This window comes from Mytilus galloprovincialis, chromosome 7 (genome assembly GCF_965363235.1).
Source record: "Mytilus galloprovincialis chromosome 7, xbMytGall1.hap1.1, whole genome shotgun sequence".
Lineage (NCBI taxonomy): Eukaryota > Metazoa > Mollusca > Bivalvia > Mytilida > Mytilidae > Mytilus > Mytilus galloprovincialis.
In genome coordinates this window covers 41,450,816-41,477,988 of record NC_134844.1, presented here as the reverse complement: position 1 = coordinate 41,477,988, position 27,173 = coordinate 41,450,816, and the positions used below count along the sequence as shown (strand labels likewise).

At 32.8% G+C, this 27,173-nt stretch overlaps 1 protein-coding gene and 1 long non-coding RNA gene across 3 annotated transcripts; both read left to right on the top strand.

Annotated features, from left to right (window-relative positions):
* Positions 1-5,342: 5,342 nt before the first annotated feature.
* LOC143083010 (uncharacterized) lies at positions 5,343-7,318 on the top strand. Its single transcript, XR_012980528.1, has 2 exons — positions 5,343-5,373; positions 5,566-7,318. It is a non-coding gene; the product is annotated as an uncharacterized LOC143083010 (long non-coding RNA).
* Positions 7,319-19,298: 11,980 nt separating this feature from the next.
* On the top strand, positions 19,299-22,394 carry LOC143081700 (uncharacterized). 2 transcript variants are annotated; one of them, XM_076257443.1, is made up of 2 exons: positions 19,299-19,383; positions 20,497-22,394. In XM_076257443.1, exon 2 carries the CDS (start codon positions 20,507-20,509, stop codon positions 22,187-22,189), a length of 1,683 nt encoding a protein of 560 aa, XP_076113558.1. In that variant the 5' UTR covers positions 19,299-19,383; positions 20,497-20,506; the 3' UTR covers positions 22,190-22,394. The 2 variants fall into 2 exon arrangements, with proteins under 2 accessions (XP_076113558.1, XP_076113557.1); XM_076257442.1 differs by lacking the exon at positions 19,299-19,383 and adding an exon at positions 19,691-19,745.
* Positions 22,395-27,173: the final 4,779 nt, after the last annotated feature.

The following is a 27,173-nucleotide window of genomic DNA, read 5'->3' as shown; positions in this document are numbered from 1 at the left end:
GTAATTTACTTTTCCAAATTGATAGTACAATAGACAACGTAATCGATAGTACATGTAACATCACATTTGGGTCGGTTAAGGTACAACAGTCTCCTTTTCAACTTTCCCTTATTACACACAAAAACAAGCAAGCTCAATTAGTAGGAACCAGGCTAAAATGTATCACTAACATTAAATTAAGGTTAATAAAAACGACAGAAACAGGAATTTTAGACACCAAAGGACTTGCTGTTCTACCAAGTGGAAACATTGCTTTAACGGATTTTAACTACGAAAAAGATAATTTATGTATCTTCAATAACGACTGGAAAATGCTTAGTCAAGTCACATTAACGCCTGCCTTAGTGTTTGGTGTGACCTATATTGATAATGAAACTGTAGCTTGAACTTCGTATTCGTCGTCAACACGCAGAGGTTTAAGTATAATAGATATTGCTACAGGGAAAGTTATGAAGTTCATTCCTACCAATAGGCAATGCAATGGTATAAAACACTACAATGGCGCATTATTTGTATGTGTATCCAGCGAGGGTATTTTCAAACTAAACCCTTAAGACGGAGTTAGTACAGCTATCGTCAGGTCTGATTTACCTCTAATGTCATATATTGAAATCTTTGATAACAAAATTTATTATACAAACTATCAAACTAAAACATTGAATTGTTGTGACATAAACGGTAAGGCAATATGGACCTTTCGAGACAAGAATACGTTTGAAAATCCATTGGATATATCAGTAGATTACAACAGAAACGTATACGTTGCTTGTTCAAAATTACATCGAGTTATGGTAATATCACCGGATGGACAAAAATGCAGGCAGCTGTTGTCTCGGGATGATGGATTGGAAAGCCCTTATGCGATTCATTTCGACCATAAAAGCAAGTGTCTGTTGATTGTAAACGAAAGTCAAACAGTTTTTACATATGAAATAATCAATTAGAACTTTCTATTCGAAACATGTCTTAGTTTTATGGCAATTATCTTGAATATATAATAGATTGAATAAAAATTTAGAATTAAAAGATCAGATCTACAACAAATTGTCAATCAACTCCTTCAAGGAGATATTTTCTTTAAAAAATGAAGATTTTTGTCTATTTGTATAGTTTCTAGCTAACGTGACGGTACCCAAATTGCACCTATTTTGACAGTTTTTTCATCTACGTTTTTTTATGATAAAGACAAAAATGTCCATTTTGTGTTTATTTTGTAGCCGTATCCTTCTTTATTATAAAGGTACACCAATTTGATTTTTATTCTATATGGAATCATAGAATAAATAGTCTATACTGACCTCCAAACCATCAATGATTCTAAAATGAGCAGTACCCAAATTGCATCCATGCTTAAATTCACATCGTCAAAAGTCTAATAACAGAGCTTTTGTTTAATTTTTCAAATATTTTGAACAATTGGATATAAGTAAAATTGAGAAAGGAAATGGTGAATATGTCAAAGCGACAACCACCCGACCATAGAGCAAACAACAGCCGAAGGCAACCAATGGGTCTTCAATGTAGCGAGAATTCCCGCACCCGTAGGTGTCCTTCAGCTGGCCCCTAAAATATGCATAATAGTACAGTGATAATGGACGTCATACTAAACTCCGAATTATACACAAGAAACTAAAAATTAAAATCATACAAGACTAACAAAGGCCAGAGGCTCCTGACTTGGGACAGGCGCAAAATTGCGGCGGGGTTAAACATGTTTATGAGATCTCAACCCTCCCCCTATACCTCTAGCCAATGTAGAAAAGTAAAAGAATAACAATACGCACATTAAAATTCAGTTCAAGAGAAGTCCGAGTCTGATGTCAAAAGATGTAACAAAAGAAAATAAATAAAATGACAATAATACATAAATAACAATAGACTACTAGCAGTTAACTGACATGCCAGCTCCAGACCTCAATTAAACTGATTGAAAGATTATGTCTTCATCATATGAATATCAGGTACAATCCCTCCCGTTAGGGGTTTAGTATCATACTATCATAAAATATATGAGAAGAACATAACCCGTGTCATGCCAACAACTGTTTTTTTTTTTTTTTTTTTTTTTTTTTTTTTTTTTTTTTTTTTTTTTTTTTTTTTTTTTTTTAAGTCCATGCTTACTCTTCATTATTTTTTAAATGGATACTTGTAACATATTGTATTTGCTCATTTTAAAAAGATGACGTTTTGATGACGTCCCATGGCGACGTTTCAGTACATTTTTCTTTTTCAGTAAATACTTCATCTGTTGATATTTACTGTGAACGTTTTGTGCATATCTAAATAGTTTTACCTATGTTGAAAGATGTGCTTAGTATCAAATCATAAAAATACAAATTGTTTAGTCTCTAGGAAATCTTGTAAGATTTTCGCTGCTAGTTTTGCTAAATAGGTGCAATTTGGCTACTCGGTACAATTTGGGTACCGTTACGTTATTATTTACAAAAATACAAATAAATACACATCGACCCTTAACTAGACTGTAACTAAACAATAGGCGAACGATGCTGAGGTTACATTTTACCTCATAAGTCAAAATGGATCTGACAAAGTCAATGTAGAAAAAAGACAAAAGACTTTAACCACAACACGAAACATTTATACCAAATTAAAGATCAAAAACTTGGAATGATGCCTCGGGCGTTTGACCAATCTTTGCTTTACACGTGTCACCTATCTTGTTACTCATGATCAGTATACATTCCGTGATGGGTCTTTCGGTGATGTCTTAATCGATAAAATGAGGTTAAAACTATTAATGTTTTGGAAATTTTCATCCGTATCATAAATATTTTATAGAAGTCAACTAACTGTTAATCCACCCTCCAACTTAAAAATAAAGGACTCCAAACTAATTTCTAAGAACCCTTTACTTGAAAGATTCATTGTAAACATCAACCCTAAATTTGAAAAATATTATTAGAAGTAAGAAAAGGTCTAAAATATCGTCTCAGCTGGGAGACATATATTACATCTTTTATCATATATGTAATTTTCATGTACAAAATACATAAAACGAATGCACATAAATTTTAAAATATCTCTGATCATTGGCATATAATATTTTGACTATAGGAGAAAAATGAATTTTATTAAATTGGCATGCATTTGATATATTTTATTAACTGAAAACACTTTCAAACTGTTAAATGATGCACATTTTTTTAATTATAGATATACAATGACAACAATGTGCAATTGCACATATTTGACCTAGATACGACAATGTTCATGTTAGCTGTTTAAAGTCCCTCCCTCTGAAAAACAAAAATCGGGAGGTTCATGGAAGACCCTTAACAAACGCTCTACACTTATACACATCGGACATAGAAAATACCGTAATTGTCCTCATCAGAATCCAAATAATTAATGCAAGCTATACTTTATTGTAGATTTAAATTGGGTAGGCATTATATTCGTGGTATTTTAGTACTCTCTATCACTCGGGTAAAAATAATCACGAATATAATGCCTACCCATGTTAAAACTACAATAAAGAATAGCTTGCATCAATTATTTCTTAATTTAAAACTGACTTTAGAAATGCAACACTAGATAATTCTCTTTTTAATTCCTTTGTTGAAATATGCAAGTTATGTTCAACAAATGTATGCACATATGGAAGCTGCATTACTTACCTTATTTCTAATGTTCAAATTATGTGATATACACTGAATAAAATTGAGAAACCTGGTTACCCACTTTCCAATAAATGAGTCACAGTCAAATGCAATGATTGTCTGTAACCAACGAAAAAATTATTGTCAGAAAGGTCAGCTAATTCGTTTGGCATGTTTTGAGTTCTGATTTGCTATATTGCTTGCAAACCTCTTTATCCTCCCGCGTCAAACTATCTCATTTGTCATCCAATCTCTCCAACGGCGTAGATTCTTTGTCATCGTATACGAAACTACAAAATTAAGAGAGCTCGGAAAGAGACCCACATTAACCAATTATCTCAGCAATATTTCTATGAAAGATCTGTCTCTTACTGTCCATGTTCAGCTCATGTAAACGTGGTAGTTAAATTAGGAAAGATAGAATACTTTCGTAATATTTTTTTCCCGTTGTTTAACCAATTTTACTTAGTTGGTTGTTGCTGGTTTGGGTTGTTTTATGTAATGTTTCCGTTTTTATTTTGTAGTTAGTCACCACTTCGGTTTTGTCATGTATATCGATTGTAAAGTCATTTTATAAAAATCTACTGTTTGCAAAAGTATGAATTATTCTAAAAAATAAAGATGTTCTTGTCCAAGGCAGAAAACACTGGCCATGTTGGGCACAACCTTTTGGAGCTTTTGATCATCAGTGCTCATCAGCTTTGTACTTGTTTTGGCTTTCGAACTTTTCTGGGCGTCACCGATTGGTCTTGTGTGGACGAGGCGCGCGTCTGGCGTATTGGATTTTAAACCTTGTGTCTTTTGTTAGCTGTTATTCGTGTGTTTCTCTGTCCTATATGTTCTCCCATTTATTTTTATTGCAGTCCTGTCATAATGTTGTTATTTTAATGTTATATTAAACATTGCCATACATACAGGAGGTTTGGCATGCCACAAAACCAGGTTCAACCCACCATATTTTTCTTAAAATGTCCTGTACCAAGTCAGGAAAATGACCATTTTTATATTATAGTTCGTTTCTGTGTGTGTTATATTTTAATGTAGTGTTTCTGTTGTGTCGTAGTTCTCCTCTTATATTTGATGTCTTTCCCTCAGTTTTAGTTTGTAATCCGGATTTGTTTTTTTTCTCAATCGATTCATGAATTTCAAACAGCGGTATACTACTGTTGCCTTCATTTGTTGTATACTTTCTGATATATGACAAATATTTCCTTTGAATTGTATGCTATCTGCCTTCCGTGTTTATTCGTATACCATAACCATTAATTTGGAAATGCTGTACCATTTTCATCCTAATATTTTTAAATTCATTTGTGTTCTGCAGTCAGTACTAAATTCAGGTATGAAAAAAATATTTAAACATAGAGATATAAAATTATACATATTCTTTGCTACATAATCATCAGAAAACGATTGATTTTGTTAAGTTACAAAAAACTTGTACAGCTATTAACTTTCTTAAATATTTACATGATTATACTTATTTTCGGCAGTAATGTGCGTGTTTAAGATACTAGCAGGTACTAAGATAGTTATTATTGTTATTAACTATATAATTGTCAAATTGTAAAGGAGTTGGTACAAACGGTAAGGCCTTTTTACATTTTAATATTGTAGCAAGTTTTCATTATCTATTTGAATACATTTAAAATATGCCGCGTTTTAAACTTGGAGTTAATCAAAGTCAAGTAAATGTTTTGGTGACTTACTTCCTGGTCGAATACCTTATTATTGATATTAATTCAGAATACAGGTAAACATCTTATTTTCCTTAACATTTTCGACCAAGTTACGTCTATATAAGATGAGGGATCGTTCAATATTGATATATACAACCGGTGAATAGTTTAACTTTACGAATTTTAAAACTCCATGGGTATATATTCCGTGCATATTTTACACTGCACTAAACAAAACATTACGTACATACTTGTTTTCTTTGCAGGAAACAGAACATGACAGCGACTCAGCAATATTGCGATATATGTGAACTTCAACATATTTGTAAACCGTCCACTGTCTGGTGTCCAGAATGTGAACAAGCATTTTGTGACGATTGCAACAAATATCACGGATTTTCACGGTCGTCCAAACATCACGTGACTGTATCGATTCAGGACCATTTGACGCTGTCTTCATCTATTTCACAAACCAAAAATACCTGCATGGACCATAATGAACAATATCAAATGGTTTGCCAAGCTCATGATGAACTTCTCTGTCTTAAATGTATTGAGAAACATGATGGATGCAAAGGTATAGTACCCCTTAGTAAAGTGATAGAAAACGTTAAAAAGTCTTCACTTTTCCAAGAAACACAACAAAGTTTGAACGATATTAATAGAAATATAGAAATGCTACAAAATGAACTAAAGAAACAACAAGGAAGTATAAAGCAGCAAGAAGAGAATATTCTGTCCCAGATCACCGTCACCAGGACCAAAATTAATGTACACTTAGATAAATTGGAAGAGAAGATCAGAAATAAAGTCTCTGAAATTACAGCAAAATTAAATAATGATATGAACCAAGCCAAACAGATATTAGAAAGCAAGAATGTTAACACAAACGATGCTGAACAACAATTAAAAGACATTGACAGGTACGCGACCGACGTTCAAACGTACCTTGGATTACGGAAGATCTCAACAGAAGCAGCAACTACCGAGTCGTACCTGCAGTCGATCATTACAGATCATAGCTTGGATGAAATTGCTTTGCTCTTCAAAGTTGATGGCAAAATAAGCAACATTACAAATAACATCATAACATTTGGATCCGTTATGGTACAAAAAACTCCTTGTCAAATTTCTCTCGTCAGAGATAAAAACAAACAAGCCCAGCTAGTAGAACTGCCAAAGATAGAAACATCTATTGCTGATATCAAATTAAAACTTAAGAAAACCACAAAGACCGGAAGTTTAAATATAAGAGGAATAGTTGTTTTACCGAGTGGAAAGATTGCATTAAGTGACTACAACGGTGATATAGTTGTCTTCAGTACTGATTGGAAAAGACTAAGTGAAAACACTGCAAAATCGTCCAATACATTTGACGTAACGTATATAGATGATAAAACAATAGCTACAACGTCAATGTTGTGGCCGTGTTATTTCGTCGACATTATTGATATTGAAACAAAGAAAATAACAAAGCATATACCAATAAGCTATAAATCCTATGGAATAATACATCACAATGGTTCGTTGTATGTTTGTTCATCCATTGGTATTCTCAAACTCAACCCTCAGGACGAAAGTCAAACAGTTATTGTCAAGTCTAATTTATCTTCATGGTCATACATTGAAATCTTTGATAACAAAATCTATTTTACTAGCGATGAATCTAAATCTGTTACATGTTATGACATGCAAGGCAAACACATCTGGACATTTAAAGATGAGAACACACTGAAATATCCACATGGCTTAGCAGTAGATAGCAGCGGAAACGTGTACGTTACTTGTGCAGCATCAAATCGGGTTGTGGTGATATCTCCTGATGCACAACAATGCAGAGAGCTGTTGTCTCTGAATGATGGATTGGTAAACCCTAGTGCAATTCATTTTGATCGGGAAAGCAATTGTCTGTTGGTTGTAAACAAACAACAAACTGTTTTCACATATGAAACCATACATTAGTACTGTCTTTGCAAATCGTTGTAATTCATTTCACGATAAAAAAAAGTTTCAAAATCATTAGACTTATGTTTAATATATTGTATTTTTTTTTGAAGTAAAGATGAAACATGAAACAACTTGCTCCATTTTTGTAAATTGAAGAAATGGCATTTTTCGTAGTCTGCTGAAAGTTAACAAATGTCGGAAATTGATCATTATGTGTCTGTGTAAACCCGGGAACAAACTATTCATAATTGGCTTTTTACCACGGATCATCCTTTATGCTCAATTGTTGAATATAGTTCCTTTATCATATTTATAATTTTCGGGCAATTATCAGCATACCTACAATGTTGTCGTTCGTGTAGCACCTTCCATAGGTCCTAAACATATTGGTTATAATTCTTGAATGATTTTATTCGACAAGTTGTTAAAATGTCATCGAGGTGTTGTATTTAAACACGAAATAAGCGGTATAACGTATTACTTCTGTTGTTTATTACAATTTTTTTGGGGTAATAGACCATAATTTATTGTATTTCTTATAACCATTTAATGAACGATTTATTTTCATTTGCCGCTATCTAGACACAATTTTCGTTTTTCGATGTAGTTTTGTTTTGTATGTTTTTAGTGTTTCCAGGCTTTGATATGCACAGATGATAGCAGTAATACTCTTATGTATGTATGTCTAGTAAACGCGATTAAATGTCCCTTTTCATTTTCTCTTTTACCTGTAAATGTAAAAAAAATCCGTATTTGTTTTTGAAGATATGCTTTTAATATTACCACTTGAAACTCTCGGTTTAATAGCTTCCGCGTAAGCAGCAATCCTCTATCAAAAGCAATTGTGAAAGGAAATGCACGACAGTTGTAAGAATTAATTATGATCTTACTAAGATGAAAGCAGTATAACATAAGAAAGTAAATAGGAGACATACTTTATCTGGAATCCATCGAATTCCCAGTTTTGACGATGTAAGCATTGAAATGACAATCAATATCATATTTCTATGGAATATTAGTTTATATATAAAAGGAAAATAAGCTATGTTAAAAAGAATGCAGCTATGTTTTGATTTTCCTCCTGGGTAAAAGAAATTATTCAGATAATCCCTGAAACTCAAAGTAGTAGAACCAAACACTTTTTGTTGGTTTTCAGAGATTTAAGCATCATTCAAAAGTATCCTGTCAGGGTGTAAAAATAAAAAAAGAAGATTTGGTATGATTTCCAATGAGACAACTCTCCACAAAAGACCAAATGCCACAGAAATTATCAACTATAGGTCACCATACGGCCTTCCATTATAAGCAAAGCCCTTACCGCATAGTCAGCTATAAAAGGCCACGAAATGAGAAATGTAAAAAAGATCAAACGACAACCACTGAATTACAAAGTCCTAACTTGGTACAGGCACATACATACATAATGTGGCTTGGTTAATCATGTTTGCGTGCTCCCAACCCTCCCCCTAAACTGGGACAGTGGTGTTACAGTACAACAAAAGAACAAAATATAAAAATCAGTCGAAAAAGTCATCAGATGGATACAAATAGAAATACATCTAAAAAAACACAGATTGGTACTTCTATATTCCAACAACAATAAGACACTAAGTACTGATCTGAAAGTACACGCATGTTATAAATGCTCCTAATTGTTTGCAACTTTTCTGAAATCAGATTGTTCTTCAAAATTCATCTACCACAGATTCATCAGCAACCAACCTGATGTATCGTTCTTCGGACTGTTTTTTTATGTTTTGTATAACGCAGCACTTTTCAATTGCTAGGTTTTCAGTTTCTTTATGATCTTTTAAGACTTATTCTAGGAGATTAAAAAAAATATCGCTTGATCATAGACGATACATTAACAGCATTTGCGATTATTTACTTGTGTATTGTGTAATTTTTTTGTGTAAAAAGTAAAAAATTAACTCCGAGGAAAATTCAAAATGGAAAATCCCTTGTCAAATGCCAAAATCAAAAGGTCAAACACACCAAACGAATCGATAACAAGCGTCATATTCCTGACTTGGCACAGGAATTGTCGAAAATGGTGGATTAAACCTGGTTTTATAGATAGACGAAAACAAACAGACATACTAGTAATATAAATAAATGTCAAAAATAAGGGTACAGTGATCATCTTAATTGTATACTTATTATGGAACTATTGACACTCATAGTCGTTGAATCTCTTTTTATAACCACAAGTTTTGTTATTATGCTGTTACTAGAATTCAGGATTAGTAATATATGGCTAAGGTGGCATCATTCCGTTTTGATCGGTAAACAGTGTCCGAATATAAAATAAGCGATCCTTTTAATATGACGACAAGTGATATGTGGTGAACAGCGTTCAAAAAGAATTCCTGAATAATAAAAGTTAAAAACACACATATTATCATAATAAGTATCTTCTTTATATATATTTTAATACATACTTATATGCAGATAGATTCAAACATATTCTTTGCAAACTAATCAAATACAACAATAACTATTTATAAAAATTAAAGAAAGTTATATGCAGATAGAACTTTATCAAATATGCACGTTTTTTTAAAGGAATTTTAAGGGTTAAGTACAAGTATTTCAGGTAGTCAAGATAAAAATTGCTGTAAAAAACTATATGTTCTCCGCTGTCAGGGCAATTTTTGTCGAGCCTGCAACTTTTGTCCCGCGGCGGCGGCGGATGCGTTAGCTAACTTCTTAAAAGCTTTATATTTTAGAAGGTGGAAAACCTGGTCGCTTCATACTTTTATATAGATGCCTTCTGTTACGAGTTTTCGTCTGTCACATGACCAGTGTCCTTGACCGTATTTTCATGGTTCAGTGACAACTAGAAAAAAGTTTAGATTTTTTGTAATGTTAATTTCTCTCTTATTATAAGTAATAAAATAACTATATTCGGTATGTGCGTACCTTTTAAGGTCCTCATGCAAGTTTCACTTGACCGCGACCTCATTTCATAGAGCAGTGAACAAAGTTAAGATTTGGTGGTCAAGTCCATGTTTCTTATACTATAAAAGAGGGACGAAAGATACCAAAGGGACAGTCAAACTCATAAATCTAAAACAAACTGACAACGCCATGGCTAAAAATGAAAAAGACAAACAGAAAAACAATAGTACACATGGCACAACATAGATAACTAAAGAATAAACAACACGAACCCCACCAAAAACTAGGGGTGATCTCAGGTGCTCCGGAAGGGTAAGCAGATCCTGCTCCACATGCGGCACCCGTCGTGTTGCTTATGTGATAACAAATCCGGTAAATAGTCTAATTCGGTAGGTCACATTCAGGAAAGGGAAGGGGATTGTAGTTACGACGTAAGGAACATATCCGATATCATTTGTGATACGGTTATTCCATAACGGTCAACCAACTCGTTATGGCGTCCGTAAAATTTACGAAGGGATGATTTCAACTTCACCATTTGGAACTCTTGGTTTAATAGCTTCCGTGTGAGCAGCAACCCTCTATCAAGAAAATCATGATAGGAAATGCAAGCACGGGAATATCGTATCAATTGGGAGATATATACCCCGTATGCAGGTGCTGCTGGAATGTTGCTACTTAGAAATGGAAAGTTCACAATTGGAAAGCTGAAATCATCTCTTTTGTCGTAAAGTTTTGTTTTCAACCGACCCTCATTGTCAATTTCTAGATGTAAGTCAAGTTATGAGGCCGACTTAACTGTATCTGTAGTATCCTTTATCTCTAGCTCGATTGGATAGATGCGTTCCACATAGTCACCAAATTTTGAATTATTTAGTGAAAGAACATCATCTATATAGCGAAACGTAGAGTTAAAGGATAGTGCTAACTTCTTATCTTTCTTCCTAAGAAGTTCCTGCATGAAGTCAGCCTCATAATAATAAAGAAACAAGTCGGCAAGTAGAGGGGCACAGTTTGTTCCCATTGGAATGCCGACAGTCTGTTGAAAAACACGTCCTCCGAACGTAACAAATATGTTGTCAATCAAGAAATCAAGCATCCTGATAATATCAGTTTCAGAGAAGTTTTTGTTCGAATCAGAGTGAATCTTTACAAAGTATGATTTATCCCTCCTTAAGACAACATACTTGTATCTACGTTGGCCATAAGAGTCTAGTATATTTGGTGTATGGAAGGAATTGTAAGATGTACATGTCCAACAGGCAGGTGTCATCTGACCTGGACCTCATTGTCATGGTTCAGTGATAAGAGTTAAGATTTTTAATTCCATCTGCTAATAAAAGACTTGTTAAAAGTTTAAAAGGATCGAAAGATATGTATATTGTTTTAAATAAAAATGGAAATGTTCCCACTAGTCAGTTAAGATGGACTGAAATTTTTGGCTTTAATCAAAATCATTGGAAAAAATGATAAACTGACATTTGTTGTCACTAATAATAATAAGTTACAATGGCTACAGTATAGATTCAATCATCGAATCTTAGCTTCATACAAATTTCTTCATAAAATTAAGATTTTTGATAATCCAAATTGTACAGTTTGTTATAGAGAAATTGAAACAGAAGAACATTTCTTTTTGGGAATGTTAACATACACAGTTATTATTAGAACAGATTGAAAATTGGTTTCTGATCGATGGAATTAGTGTACTTTTTACAAAAGAAGTTTTATTTTTGTTTGGTAACATTGCAAAATATCAAAAGGCAAAAAATACTCTTTTTCTTACCATAAAGCAATATATCAATAATTCCAGATATTTAAAAAAAAAAAAAGAAAATCAGGAAAAGAAAAGATGAAAATGTGTATGCAATGAACACAAATATTGCTATAAAAAACAAATGTGAAAATCAGTTTCTCAGAGAATGGATTTTTTTTTATAGATTACTTAGTGATGTACAGAAATGTATATACTTTACACTTAATATTATACATGTTATAAATGAAAATGCTGTATTAACTATACTAAAATAGAATTCAATGTCTAGATGAATTATATTGAAAACTCACAACACTAGTTATCTCTGTCTCTGTCTCTCTCTCTCTCTCTCTCTCTCTCTCTCTCTCTCTCTCTCTCTCTCTCTCTCTCCGGTGTTCAAACTGCTTTACTCTTTATCTTATATTTGTATATGTAAAAATAAAAAAATGCTTCCTAATAGAAAAATGTATTGATTAGATAATATCTATAGATTTATATATTATATATTGATATTATATATGTGTATATTATGTTGTAAATTGGAAGTTATAAATAATGAAAAAAAAAAAAAAAAGGTTTTTGTGTTTTGGTCTGATGTTCTTATACTGTACTAGGTATACTGTATTTAGTGTATGGGATGATTGTAGGAGTACATGTCCAACTAACAGGTTTCATTTGACCTTGACCTCATTTTCATGGTTCATTAGTCAAAGTTTAGTTTTGACTTTTGGTCTTTTTTCTAATACTATATGCAATAGGTTTACTATTTTTGGTGTTAGGAAATATTGTTAGATGTATATGTCAGTCTCGAAGGTTTAATTTGACCTTGACCTCATTTTCACGGTTCATTGCTCAATGTTGAGTTTTTGTGTTTTTGTCTGTTTTTCTTTAACTATAATAGGTCAACTATATTTGATGTATGGAAGGATTGTAAGCAGAACATGTCTGCCTGGCAAGGTTTATCTGACCCTGACCTAATTTTCTTGGTTCATTGGTCAATGTTCAGTTTTTTAGAAACTAAAAGCAATAGGTCAACTATAGATAGTTTATTGAATGATTGTAAGGTGTACATGTATTTCCCCTTTCAATTGATACGATCGTGGCCTCATTTTCTTGGATCATGTTAAGTTTATTGGATAGTTGAAGTAAAGCTTTATATTTAGGACTATCAACAAAATATCAGTGGTTAGTAAAGAAGACGAGACATTTCAGCGTGTGCACTCTTGTTATAAGTGGCAATGTATTTTCCCCTTGTTTTCTTGAACATAATCTTCTTTGATTATCGGATTGAGGACATTCAACATCTGCTGCATTTTATTCTCGAGGTTTAATAACTTATTAATCATATTCACGTAACTGTTTACATATTGTGTACTTCCAGATCGAACAGATTTATTTTGATGTTGTTTTACATTGCAGGTAAACTTGTTTTTCTTAACATTTTTTCACTGTTTTATTATTTTTCATTTGACATTTTAAAACCGTTTGTCGTTTAAAGTTTATCTATATATTAACTTTTTATTAAAAATATCAATAGCTGCTTTATGAGGTCTCGTTTAATATGCTGCAGACAACCTTTGAATTATTTAAAACTTTTCGTTGTTTTGTATGGTTTATAGGTTAATCCAACCAAGAACATTGATTATCGGATTGAGGACATTCAACATCTGCTGCATTTTATTCTCGAGGTTTAATAACTTATTAATCATATTCACGTAACTGTTTACATATTGTGTACTTCCAGATCGAACAGATTTATTTTGATGTTGTTTTACATTGCAGGTAAACTTGTTTTTCTTAACATTTTTTCACTGTTTTATTATTTTTCATTTGACATTTTAAAACCGTTTGTCGTTTAAAGTTTATCTATATATTAACTTTTTATTAAAAATATCAATAGCTGCTTTATGAGGTCTCGTTTAATATGCTGCAGACAACCTTTGAATTATTTAAAACTTTTCGTTGTTTTGTATGGTTTATAGGTTAATCCAACCAAGAACATTGATTTCATACGTATTTTTGCCTGGTTCGAAACATAATTTACAGATTCTTTCACGTTTGAGGCTGTTATAAAGCTCTTATAAGAAAGTGTTGAACTACATGTTTAAGGTCATCATTATTGTATAAAATCAATATGCTTTCATTTATATACGCATGACTTTAAAGACAATATACCATTGTTCTTCCGTCGTCAACACTTCAGACTATAACACAAAAATGCTTTCACCAATTTTCATAAGGATTGTGTTAATTTTTTTTATATCCGTGACGTAAACTTGCTTTCAATTTTTATTTGTTTTAAAATTCTGTCTTTTCCGTGCTATGGGAATTTTTTCTCAGAAAATATGGAATTTTCAGTTTTCTGACTATAATTAATCAACTTTTAGGAAACCTTATTGAATTTTTTTTTATATATATTGACATGAATTTTCATATGATTCTTTAACAATTTCTTATTTACGTTTTGAAGTATTAGGAATGTATTCATACAGAGGGGAATTTTCCACTTTTTAGACAAATGATCAAAAACTGCTATATTGATGAAGTGGTTTTAGTATTTCTATTGGATCATATGAATTCATATAAAGCATGAAGATCAGCTTAAAGGTTGATGGGCGTATTTTTTGCTCAAGGCGTAGCTCTTTTAAAAATATTGAATAAGTTCGAGTAGACTCGGTACAGACAACAAGGGAACTTCCACTTTTAGCTATCTATGTTGTGGATTTATCCAAACAGGGAACATGTACATCTGATCGATTTTACGCATGATGAAAACCAATTATGCACTTTCTTTCTTATTTTAGAATACATTAAATGGCGGGATCTCAGCAACCTTGTGATATCTGTGATCATCGACATATTAAAAAACCGTCAATTGTCCGGTGTCCCGAATGCTAACAAGCATTTTGTGACGATTGCAAGAATTATCATGGATTGTCAAGGTTGTCCCAACATCACATGACTGTATCTATTCAGTCCTATTTGTCAATGCCTTTATCTATTTCACAAAACAGTATTATGTGCATGGAACATAATGAACAATACCAAATGGTTTGCCAAGCTCACGATAAACTTGTATGTCCTTCATGTATTTTGAATCATGATGATTGCAAAGGGATAGTTCCACTTAAAAAGGTTATAGAACATGTAAAAAAATCGTTACTTTTCCAAGAAACAGAACATAGCTTAAAAGATATTGACCAAAGAAGTTAAGACTTTTTCCAACTGAATTTTATAGTTTGTTTTTATGTTGTACTGTTACCCCACTGTTTCATGTTAGGTGAGGGTGGGCGCCTTCAAACTATAGTCTAATTGCACCACACTTTGTATTTGCCTTTCCAGGTCAGGAGCCTGTAGTTCAGTTGTTGCTGTGTTACAAATTTGTTTTTCGTTCATTATTTTTTTTTACATGAATTGGGCTAGCGCTGTTAGTCTTTTTGTTTGAATTATTTTACATATATCATCTCGGTGCATTTTATAGCTGACTATGCGGTATGAGGTTTATTCGTTGTAAAAGATCATACGGTGACCTATAATTATTGATAATTTCCGTATCATTTGGTCTCTCGTGTAGAGTTGTCTCATTGGCAATCATACTACATTTTGATATGTATAGTAACATAAACGGTACAAATTTCACTGCTCCAGATTTACATTTCGACTATAAATGTCTTCAATACGGAGGGGTTTGCGCAGAAATCGGCATTCTCCATGAGTACTTTTACCTTGTTTCTTTTAACGAGCTTAATCGTATTCACTATGTATGCTAGGCGAGCAATATGTATATAATTATTTGCAAAAATTGTACATACTACATTTGACCATGACCTTATTGTTTACTTTCAACATTCATAAATACAACGAAGTTCATTCCAACGTACCAGTCTCACACCTCTGGAATTTTCTGTCACTAGATTATTTCTGTTTTAATTCATCAACTTTGTACGATTTTAAAGAAATGTCACCACATTATTAAAGAAATTAACAAATTTAGACTGGAATAGGGTTGATATTTTCGTTATTTCATCTTCTTGGTATTTTCTGATAGAATCAATATGGTTCTTCACAAAACAATAATTCTCATAACCCGAAACAAGAAATATATATCCGTGATTCCAATTTATATAGAAAAAAGCTCTGTTTAATGAGATGGTGAAGCTGATACCTCAATTGAGCATTTGGAGTCGTACAGAAAGCAATTTCCTAATGCTGCTGCAAAATTGCATAAATTGTGATCAAAGATTTTGCAGAAGATTTTTAGAATTTTTAAGAATCCACATCTGTTTGACATCATTAGTTGAATTATACTATAGTTATTTTTTAGTACTAAGAGAATGGTTGAATTATCTTTAGCTACTGAAATTCGTTATTTTTATTGTGTTATCAAAGAGAAATGATAGAATAACAATCTTATCATTATACCAAGGATTGCAACAAAAAATAAGAACCTGTCATTGAATAATTTGTCAGACTTAAATTGTTATTCTTAATTTAAACGAATAAGATTAAATATGCATTGTTTTCCCGTTTAAATGGTTTTACGGTATTCATTTTGGAGCCCTTATAGCTTGCTGTTCAATGTGAGCCAAGGCTCCGTGTTGAAAACCGTACTTTGTCCTATAATGATTTCTCTTACAAATTGTGACTTGGATGGAGTGTTGTCTCATTGGCACTAATACCACATCTTCTTGTATCTATTGATTTTACATCGACAATGTTTGCAATAGATAATTATAATTTAACAAATGAAGATTGTACGAAGATCAGTCAATAAGTCAAATAATATGTGCAGACGACTCATTTTTAAAGCATTTGTAATTTGTGTATTTGGAAAGCTTCCATCATTTAATTTAGACTTTGAATTAAAAGATAACAGATTCTGAAGGAAGATGACATGTTCCTTCTTTTTATTCATTTGATTCTGATAACTAAACTAAACATTGCCAAAAGAAACCTTGTACTCCACATTGTCTTTAATGGTAAGATGATATGGCCACACACTTTAAATTCGCTTTCAAATTACTCTTTTGTAACTCGAAGCAGTAATCTTTTATATTATGTTTTAACTATTTATAGATTATTTTCCACAAAAAAAATGGGACTGCGTATTCAAATTCCTAGATAATTTTCAACATTCATAACCAGATAAGTTAAGCATATTGACATCTATATATACATCTGGTGATCCGTTTATTTGGCAATCGCAATGACCGACCAATAGACAGAAATCAACAGAAGGCCACCAATGGATCTTCAACACTTGCGTGAAATCTTACACCGGAGGCGGGCTTCAGTTGGCACCCTTGTCTTTGTCTGGTATATCTTCTCTTGATGAAAAATGCTTTCAAGAAATAATAATTTTGAATGTTTGCCTTATTACCATTGGTTCTTTATGAACGATTATCTTTGATTGAAGTGTAGTAATGCTGTCATTATTATCCTTTGTGTGTTTGATGCAAGTCAAAAAACACTTCATGCAGTTTCTAGTGCCACTGTGGTCATCATATTGTGGTGTAACTATGCTCTCTTTGTATTTCTCGTAAGGACGCCAAACCTCACGTTGTGTATCTTACTTTTTTTTGTATTTTGCCGCATCAGCAGGGCTTCCAATTTTTGTAGTCTTTTAAACCACCTATCTCGTTTTCGCATAAGTTGTTTCATGTTTGTATCAAGCAATGAACATTCATCTTTATTCCTTGCTGCTTTGTGAGGTATGTTATTCTTGATACTTTTCTATAACATTTTCTGGAATATATTCCACATATTCTCTACTAATCTTCCCTATCTTACCATATCTGGTAGTGACTTATTGATGATTATGATGTCTTTTTTTTACATTCTCCGAGTTTCCTTTGCCATATAATGGTGTCTGATGAGCTTTTTGATAATGTCTAGCTGGTATTATATTGATTCCAGATATGCTATATCGTGATATGATATACCTGGTATGATCTTAGTCCTACTGATACTAGATAGATGGCTTGTAAGATGTAATTGTCTTTCTCTCGACTAGTTGAGTAAAACCACAATCATGTAGTATGTAATTAAAGTTAAAGTGTATGGTTGGACACTGGGAATATGGTTTAGGGGTTCTTTTTTCATCCAATTCCATCCTGGCAGGTTGACACCTCCAGCAGACAATATAAATGCATTGTTTATTCTTGATGCTCTTCCTATGCACCTACCAAACTGAATTATGTTTTTTCCGTTTGATATCCAAGGGTTGTATAGGAGAATATGTAAATTGGTTTGTATCAAACTAGCTCTAATTTGCACCTTATTGTTTCGCCGTCAGTTTGCAATTCTGGAGCTGATGTAGTTATATATATATTCTTTACTGCTTTGAATATATCTCCTTCTGATAGGTTTCTGTCATTTCTAGATATATTTTATTTATTTGGGAAGATCCGAGAATCTTTTATGTCAATGACTATGTACCAATGATGCTATCCAGGGGTGTAGTATCAATAAGATAGTCAAGTTGAGGTTGCTTTCTTTTGAACAATTGGAAATCTCAAATGTTATTGTGATTAAGTCGTCTTGCTGCTGAATTTATTGGTTTAAATGCATGGATGGTTTGCATCTGGTTTGTTGTTTTCGGACTTGATATCAAAACTTTTTGAAGTGCAGAAAACCATAGAAAAATCCGAATGTTGAATAAATCGTAAAGTTATATGTAATACAAAAGACCATTTTCGAGTTTGTCTGTCACCGGAAAAAACTCGTTAACTATGCGCGCCTTTATGACGTCATTTATCAGATATTAACGTTCACCAAACGTCTTAGTGATCGTCATTGTGCAGGATAAACTAGAAATAATGTTTGTTCTGTAGGTACTTGATCATAATTCCCTAATGACACCAGTGCTGATTGTCAATTATGAGAATTGAATTTGCCAAAAAAGTCGTGCAATATAGCATATCATAGTTTTCTAGCCACTTGCCCAACATTGGAACGGAAGAGACGACACCCCTAAACGCACGAATGACTTACACTAAAAGTAAAGTTTTTGATGGAAATGCATCGAACTCGAAAGTTGTCTATTCAATGCAGCTGCAGAGTCATTGATAAAGGTACATACTTGGTGACATTGACTGACAACATGATACCATTGGTTACAAGTATATATATTGCATTCAATGCCTTTATCGTCCCATTTAGCAGGTTTATCACAGGTACCACTCGAATAGCTTGGTTCGGATTGAGATGGTCCAGGGTTCGTATTGGAATCATTTCATAAAGTGATGAGAATCATGGCAAAATATGCTTGTGTTGATACTGGTATGAAAAAGAGTTAAATAACACCTTGAAAATTGGTCCTATTTGTGATCTAATTGCTAATGAACGTGCTGGAATATTAATTATGGTTTGTTGTTTCCATTGTTTAGCCTTAGTCGTACCTAGAGTCGTACAGTTTCCGACCAGAGACCCATGTAAGAGTATTTACAGTAAGGTGAACAACGTGGATTATACTTACATGGTAACCATATTATTCGCAACCTTATCAAACTTAAACAATAGATATGTGTAAACAAAAAACCTGTAAACAGATAAAACTTTACCAAATATGTACGTGTTTTAATTATCTTTGGGGTTAAAATTTATAATAATTAATTTGTTCCACATAGTCATTGCTGTTATAAATTACAGAGAGTTCACTGGTATGAATGGCAAGGTATTTATTTTATTTCCTTGTTTCTGCAGCAGGAACGTATGATTTGATTATCCGATTAATGACATCAATGAATGAATTCAAAATCTGCCGCGTTTTAAGTTTAACAAATTTACCTGGTGTGTATTTCCTGGTCGTATACATTCATTTGGTGTTGTAACAGACTGCAGGTAAGCATGCTTTTTAAATGATTGTTTTCTGTTTTAATATTTATCCTTTCACATTTCTTCAAATTGTTCTTGATCAAGACGGCAGAGATTATTCATACACTTTAGTCAATATTCTTGTATAAAATGATCGATCTATATTTTAACCTTTTTTTGATAAATGAATCAAATAAATAAATTCGTGAGGTCTTATTTAATATGGTGCAGACAACCTCGGAAACGTTTACGTTTTTGTGTTTCCTGTTGACGTATTATGTTATACAGTTGTCCGCCCGTCTGTCTGTCGTCAAAACTTCAAACAATAATTCAAAAATGCTGTCACTAATTGTCATGCAATGTCTGCAATTTGGTTATTTGTGTTAATCCCATTTGATTACTATTTATTTTAAGTTTCAGATTTTATAGTGTCAAATTGTCCATGTTTTGTTTCAATAGGAACTACTGTGTGAGCATGTCTTTTTGGGGCATTGGGCGCTCGGTTTGGCTTACACTTGAGCAATGTTCACAATATTTCTTGATAATCAAATAAATTAATTCAAAACTTTAATTCGAGTTAAAGTGAGAAAGCGTATATGCGCCCTTGGTACAACTTTTTATATTGAATAAGTTTCTTTCAAATTCCGTACAGAAAACCTGCCGAAATTTTACATTTCGCTGCAAGGCTTTTTTTGAGATTGATCAAAACAAGGAGAATTAAAGTTTTTTTTCGATATAACGCTTGGTGATGAAAATATGCAGTGTCTTTTTTTTTCAGAATACTTTAAATGGCGGCATCTCACCAACTTTGTGATATCTGTGATCATCGACATATTACAAAACCATCCACAGTCTGGTGCCCCGAATGTGAACAAGCATTTTGTGACGACTGTACTGATTATCATGGCTTTTCAAGGTCGTCCAAACATCACGTTACTGTATCGATTCAGGATTACTCGGCAATGTTTTCGATTTTTCAAACGAGTAATATGTGCAATGAACATAATGAACAATACCAAATGATTTGCCAAGCTCACGATGAACTTCTCTGCCTGAAATGTATTGAGAATCATGATGAATGCAAAGGTATAGTACCCCTTAGTAAGGTATTAGAAAACGTTAAAAAGTCGTCACTATTCCAAGAAACAAAACAAAGCTTGAAAGATATTGATCAAAACATCAAAACTCTACAAAGTGAATTAAAGAAGCAACAAGAAAGTTTAGAGAAACAGGAAGAAAACATTTTAGCCCGGATCATAGAAACAAAGAAAAAGATTAATGACCAGTTCGATAAATTGGAAAAGAAGATAAGAAATGAAATCATCGAGATAACAAGTAAATCAAATCATAGTATAAAACAAACATTACAGATGCTAGAAAGCAGCAATACTAATACACATCATGCTGAAAAACAATTACATGACATAGACAGGTACGGTACTGACCTTCAAACGTACCTTGGATTGAGGAAGATCTCGTCAGAAGCAGCAACTACTGAGTCGTACCTGCAGTCGATCATTGAAGACCACAGCGTGGATGAAACCACTTTACTCCTTAACATTGATGACAAAATTGATACCATTTGTGATGATATTACAACTTTTGGGTCAGTGGAATTACAGAAAACTCCTTATAAACTTTCCCTTATTAGACACAAAAATAAAGAAGCTCAAATTATAGAGACTAGGATTAAATCCATTGGTGATATTAAGTTAAGGCTAGTGAAAACTATAAAACACGAGTTTTCAGACATTAAAGGCATTGTTGAACTACCTAGCGGAAATATTGCAATAAGTGGTCAGAGTACAGGAAATGTTACTATCTTCAGTACTAACAGGAAGATACCAAGCAAAGTCTCTGTAAAGCCTGCCAATGCATTTGATGTAACATATATAGACGATAAAACCGTGGCTACAACATCAGAAATTGGTTCGCGTAAAGGTGTCAATATAGTAGATATTTCTCTAGAAAAAGTAACAAAGTATATTCCAACAAAATATAAATGCTATGGAATAACACACCACAATGGGTCATTGTTCGTGTGTGTTTACACCGAGGGTATTTTCAAACTTAACCTCCTAGACGGCAGCAGTACACTTATCATCAGATCTGATTTACCTTCATGGTCTTATATTGAAATTTTTGATAACATCATTTATTATACTAACGATGGTACGAGAACTGTAACGTCTTGTGACATGAACGGGAAGGAAATCTGGACATTTAAAGATGAGAGGATATTGAAATATCCACATGGCATAGCAGTTGATAATAGTGGAAACGTATACGTTGCTTGTTCAAAATCACATCACGTTGTGGTGATATCACCTGATGGACAACATTGCAGAATACTTTTGTCGCAAGAGGATGCATTGCGAAATCCTTGTGCGATTCATTTCGATAGAAAAGGCAATCATCTATTGGTTGTTAATAACTATGCTGACTATTTTATATATGATGGTATCGATTAGAAATTTCTATATTCGCAACATGTATATTCAAGATGTAACAAGAACTAGCATCAATTTATGGAATTTTGTAGTTTCTTTTTTGCTGCTTCGTCCGTTATCTTTTTTTCCTGTAAGATTACATGTTCTCAAAAAATACTACTTAAATTTTATGATCATGTATAAGCAGTTAGTTACGTCGAAAAGATCGTAGAACAGTTATTTTTTACAAACATATTTTTTAAAGCATACAAACAATAATTGAATTACTACATTCAATATTTTACGTTCAACTTTCAACATTGAAGTTGTAGTTGTTGAAAATTAAAACAATACAGCATAATATCAAAAATTGACATGTATTATTTATTCAATTGAAATAGAATTAATACATATTACTTTTACGTAAATATTAAGAGTTTAAAGGTGTTTCACAAAAGCACAATCACAGAATGTTTCCAAAAAAGTATCATTTTAACCATTATAATGTAACAAAAAAAGATGTGGTATGATTGCCAATGAGACTATCCTTCACACGAGACAAAAGACAAAATGACACAGAAATAAACAACTCACCGGACGGCCCTCAACAATGAGCAAACTCAGTGCCCGACATGACAAATGTAAAATAATTCAAACTAGAAAACTAGTAGACTGTGTAATGTACAAAAGAATGAACGAAAAACAAATATGCAACACAGCAACAAACGACAACTACTGAATTACAGGCTCCTGACTTTGGACAGACACATACCTATAGAATGTAGCGGGATTAAACATATTAGCGGGATCACAACCCTCCCCTTCACCTGGGACAGTGGTGTAACAGTAAAACATAAAAACAAACTAAAACCATCAGCCATAAAAGGCTTAAGGCAGGAACGAACGATTCCAGAGGGACATTCAAACTTATATATCAAAAATAAACTGACAACGCCATGGCTAAAAAAAAAAAAGACAAACAGCAGGATTATAGTACACAAAACACAACATAGAAAAATAAAGACTAAGCAACACGAACCCCACCAAAACTGGGTTTGTTCTCAGGTGTTCTCATGTGCTGTGGAAGGGTAAGCAGATCCTGTTCCACATGTGGCACTCTTCGTGTTGCTCATGTTATTACAACCCCTGTAATTTGTCTTATTCGCAAGGTTACATTCGTCCAAAGAGAACGGGGTTGTAGTTACGACATTCGGAATATATCCAATATAATCTGTGAAACGGATATTCTGTAAAAGTCAACCAACTCGTGATGGTGTCAGTAAAAATAAAACGAGTCATTTCGAATATCGGTATGAAAATGAGACTGTTCTAAGACGGCTTTTATTTATTGAAGGCACTAATTTATAAAATACAAAATTATTGCATTTATTGGCTCTTAGTAATGTTCAATAGCGTATTTGAATAAAATTTCAAAGACTTAGATTTACTACAATACAAACAATTCTTAGCTCTATTTTAGAACATGTAATTTAAACTTGTTGAAATGAAGTTAGTTTGAAATTTGTCAAAGTAAGCTTTACGAATTCCTTTTCTAGCTCACCTGGTCTAAAAGGCCATGTGAGCTTTTCTCATCACTTGGCGTCCGTCGTCGTCGTCTGTCGTCGTTAACAATTTTTCAAACATCTTCTCCTCTGAAACTACTGAATGGATGTGAATGAAACTTAAAATGATTGTTCCTTAGATTATCCTGCACAAAGCGTGTGCTTCGATTTTTGATCCGTCAAAAAACATGGCCGCCGTTTCTTAAAATAGAACATAGGGGTCAAATGCAGTTTTTGGCTTATATCTCAAAAACGGAAGCATTTAAAGCAAATCTGACATGGGGTAAAAATGTTCATTAGGTCAAGATCTATCAGCTTAGAAATTTTCAGATGAATCAAACAAACCATTGTTGGGTTGCTGCCACTTAAGAGGGTAGACCTTGGTTCAGGGAGATAACTGTTTAAATCAGTCAAGCGTTTGTAAAATTCAAGTTCATCAATGTATGTTAAGCATTTACCTGAAACAGATTGAAAATAATCTATGTAACCTAGAAGCTTAGAATATGTTTTTGAAAATGGTTCTACACAAACGTACTGATGTTTTTAAGAGTTATTTCCCTTAACCTAGGTCTACCTCCTTAATTGGTAATTTTAAGGAAATTTTGCAGTTTTTGGTCATTATCTTGAATATCATTATAGATAAAGATAAACTGTAAACAGCAAAAATGATCAGCAAAGTAAGATCTACAAATAGGTTAATATGACCAAAATTGTCAATTGACCCGTTAAGGGGTAAATGTCCTTTAATGACAATTTTTCACAATTTGTTCATCATATTTGCTAACTTTAAAAAATCTTCTCCTCTGAAACTACTCAATGGATTTGGATGAAACTTAGCATGATAGTTCCTAAGATTATCCTGCACAAAGTGTGTGCTTCGATTTTTGATCCGTCAAAAAACATGGCCGCCCTTACTTTAAATAGAACATAGGGGTCAAATGCAGTTTTTGGCTTATATCTCAAAAACGAAAGCATTTAGAGCAAATCTGACATGGGGTAAAAATGTTCATTAGGTTAAGATCTATCAGCCCTGAAATTTTCAGACGAATCAAACAAACCATTGTTGGGTTGCTGCCACTTAATTTGTAATTTTAAGGAAATTTTGCAGTTTTTGGTCATTATCTTGAATATCATTATAGATAAAGATAAACTGTAAACAGCAAAAATGACCAGCAAAGTAAGATCTACAAATAAGTTAATATGACCAAAATTGTCAATTGACCCCTTAAGGGGTTATTGTCCTTTAATGACAATTTTTCACAATTTGTTCATCATATTTGCTAACTTTAAAAAACAATAATCAGAGACAGACTGTAAATTAGAACTAATTTGTACTGCAAGGTTTCCTCTTTAACTTTGGGGATGCAGCTGCTTTGTATCTGTATTTGACCGATTATACACAAATTCTTCACGTTAGCCTTTATATCATATTCCCCAAGTTTTGATTTTTTTTTTTTATTGATATAAAAAGAGGGATAACTCAATTTTAATTTCAAAAGTGTCAAACTGATGTTTATCCCCAGTTTTCCAAGTTGCAATGAGTTTGTTCACATTTTAATTGTTGTAAGATTATTCATGTTTAGTCAGTAATAAATAGTTTCATTTATCTTATTGTTGGTTTACTATTCGATCAAGGTATAAATCAATACAGAATGAATGTGGGAATACATCTATGAGAAACCAATATTTGAATAGAATATTCTTTAAAGAAGGTATCAGTATAGACTTGGCAACTGGTCTATTAAATACAGCAGAACCAGACACTGGAAGAGGTATTTCAAGGCTTCTTTTATGATTTAGTTTGGTAAAGTTTCAATGGCTAGTTTTCAATACATGTATGCATTTCTATTATTGCAGTTAATTTACATTATATAAATGTGTCTGTCATGTCTGTTGAGGTACATGTTTTGTATTTGTACATCTAAAACACTACAAGCTTATTATGTACATGTAATTGTACATAAAAAATATTGGTCTATAAATTTACAAATGAGAATTCCACAGGGGTCAGCTAATAATTCGAATAAGATGTGCAGCGCATGCTTAAAGTATTTATAATTTGTGGATTTTGAAAGCTCCCATGATTTGATTAGGCAAATTAAATAATTAAGATTCGGAAGCATGATAAAAGGCTCCTTTTTTTTAAATTTTTGTTTGATTCTGATGACTACACAGTCGCAGTAAACTAAAACATTGTCTTTTATGATAAAATGGTAACGTATTCATAATTCGCTTTCAAAACACTATTCTAGGGTGGCAGCGATTTTTATATTCGTTTTTAACTATTTGTCGAACTATTTCCAGTTCATGAGAATGAGTATTCAAATTCTCAGATCATTTTCAATTGTTGTCACAAAAAAGATATTCGCACACTGTTACAATCAAAACGTATTTACTGAATGATAAACAAACACAAATAAATCGTTAAACTTTGATTTTCTGTACCATTTTTTTTAAAACGTGTGGAGGGATATAAAGGAAAAGTATTATTGTTATTTCTAATCGCGTGCAATTTCTCGAGCTAGCATTAGAGTTCTACAATAACAGGTAGGTCAGAATAGGGTTGACATCACTATCTACCTGCAATAAATATATACTAAAATGTATAAAACGCATGTATTATGTAGTTTGCATTCATCTATCTTTCACTTTAACCTTTACCGGATATACTAGAGGTGTACTACATGTGTTTCAGATAGTCAAGATAATCATTGCTGATATAACAAAATTGACATCAAAAACTCGATTTGTTCTTTTTTAAATTAACCGAATGCGTTTTGATTATATTGGTAATACAATTTTAGATTTTGAAATAAGGGCTTAGGTGGCATCACATCGTTAGGCGGTTTGCATGTTGTGTCGACTATAATATAATAAGTCTTTATGCTTCTCTGTGATGAGTGTTTTTGTGTGTTTGTGCTGTATTTCTGTCACGTAGTGTTGTCACGTTAGCCACATTTTTTTAACATTGTCATATAGGCCATAAAACCATGTACAAACCACCATATTTTCTTAAAATGTTCTGTACGAAGTCAGGAATATGGCAGATGTTATCAAAAAGTTCGTTTCTGTGTATATTGGCATTTATTTTTGTTGCACTTCAGTGTTCCATTTGTTCCTTTGTTTTCATCCTATAGTTGAAGTGTTTCCCTCAGTTTTAGATTGTAGCCCGTATTTGTGACTTTTGAACATCGGTATACTACTGTTGCCTTTATTTGGTTGATAAACAAGTGAACATAATGACATACAATATGTTCTAAATACGTCGATTATTAATACGTTGTGATCTGCATTCAACACAAAATTCCTGCATAGAGTAAACCTACAAAATATATATGTTAGACTCAGATCGACGTCCGGCCTCTAATCAGCGTCCGTTCCTCAAATCGACGTCCAAATCGGATTTCACATTCACAAATTGACGTCCAAATCGGATTTCACATTCACAAATCGACGTCCAATAT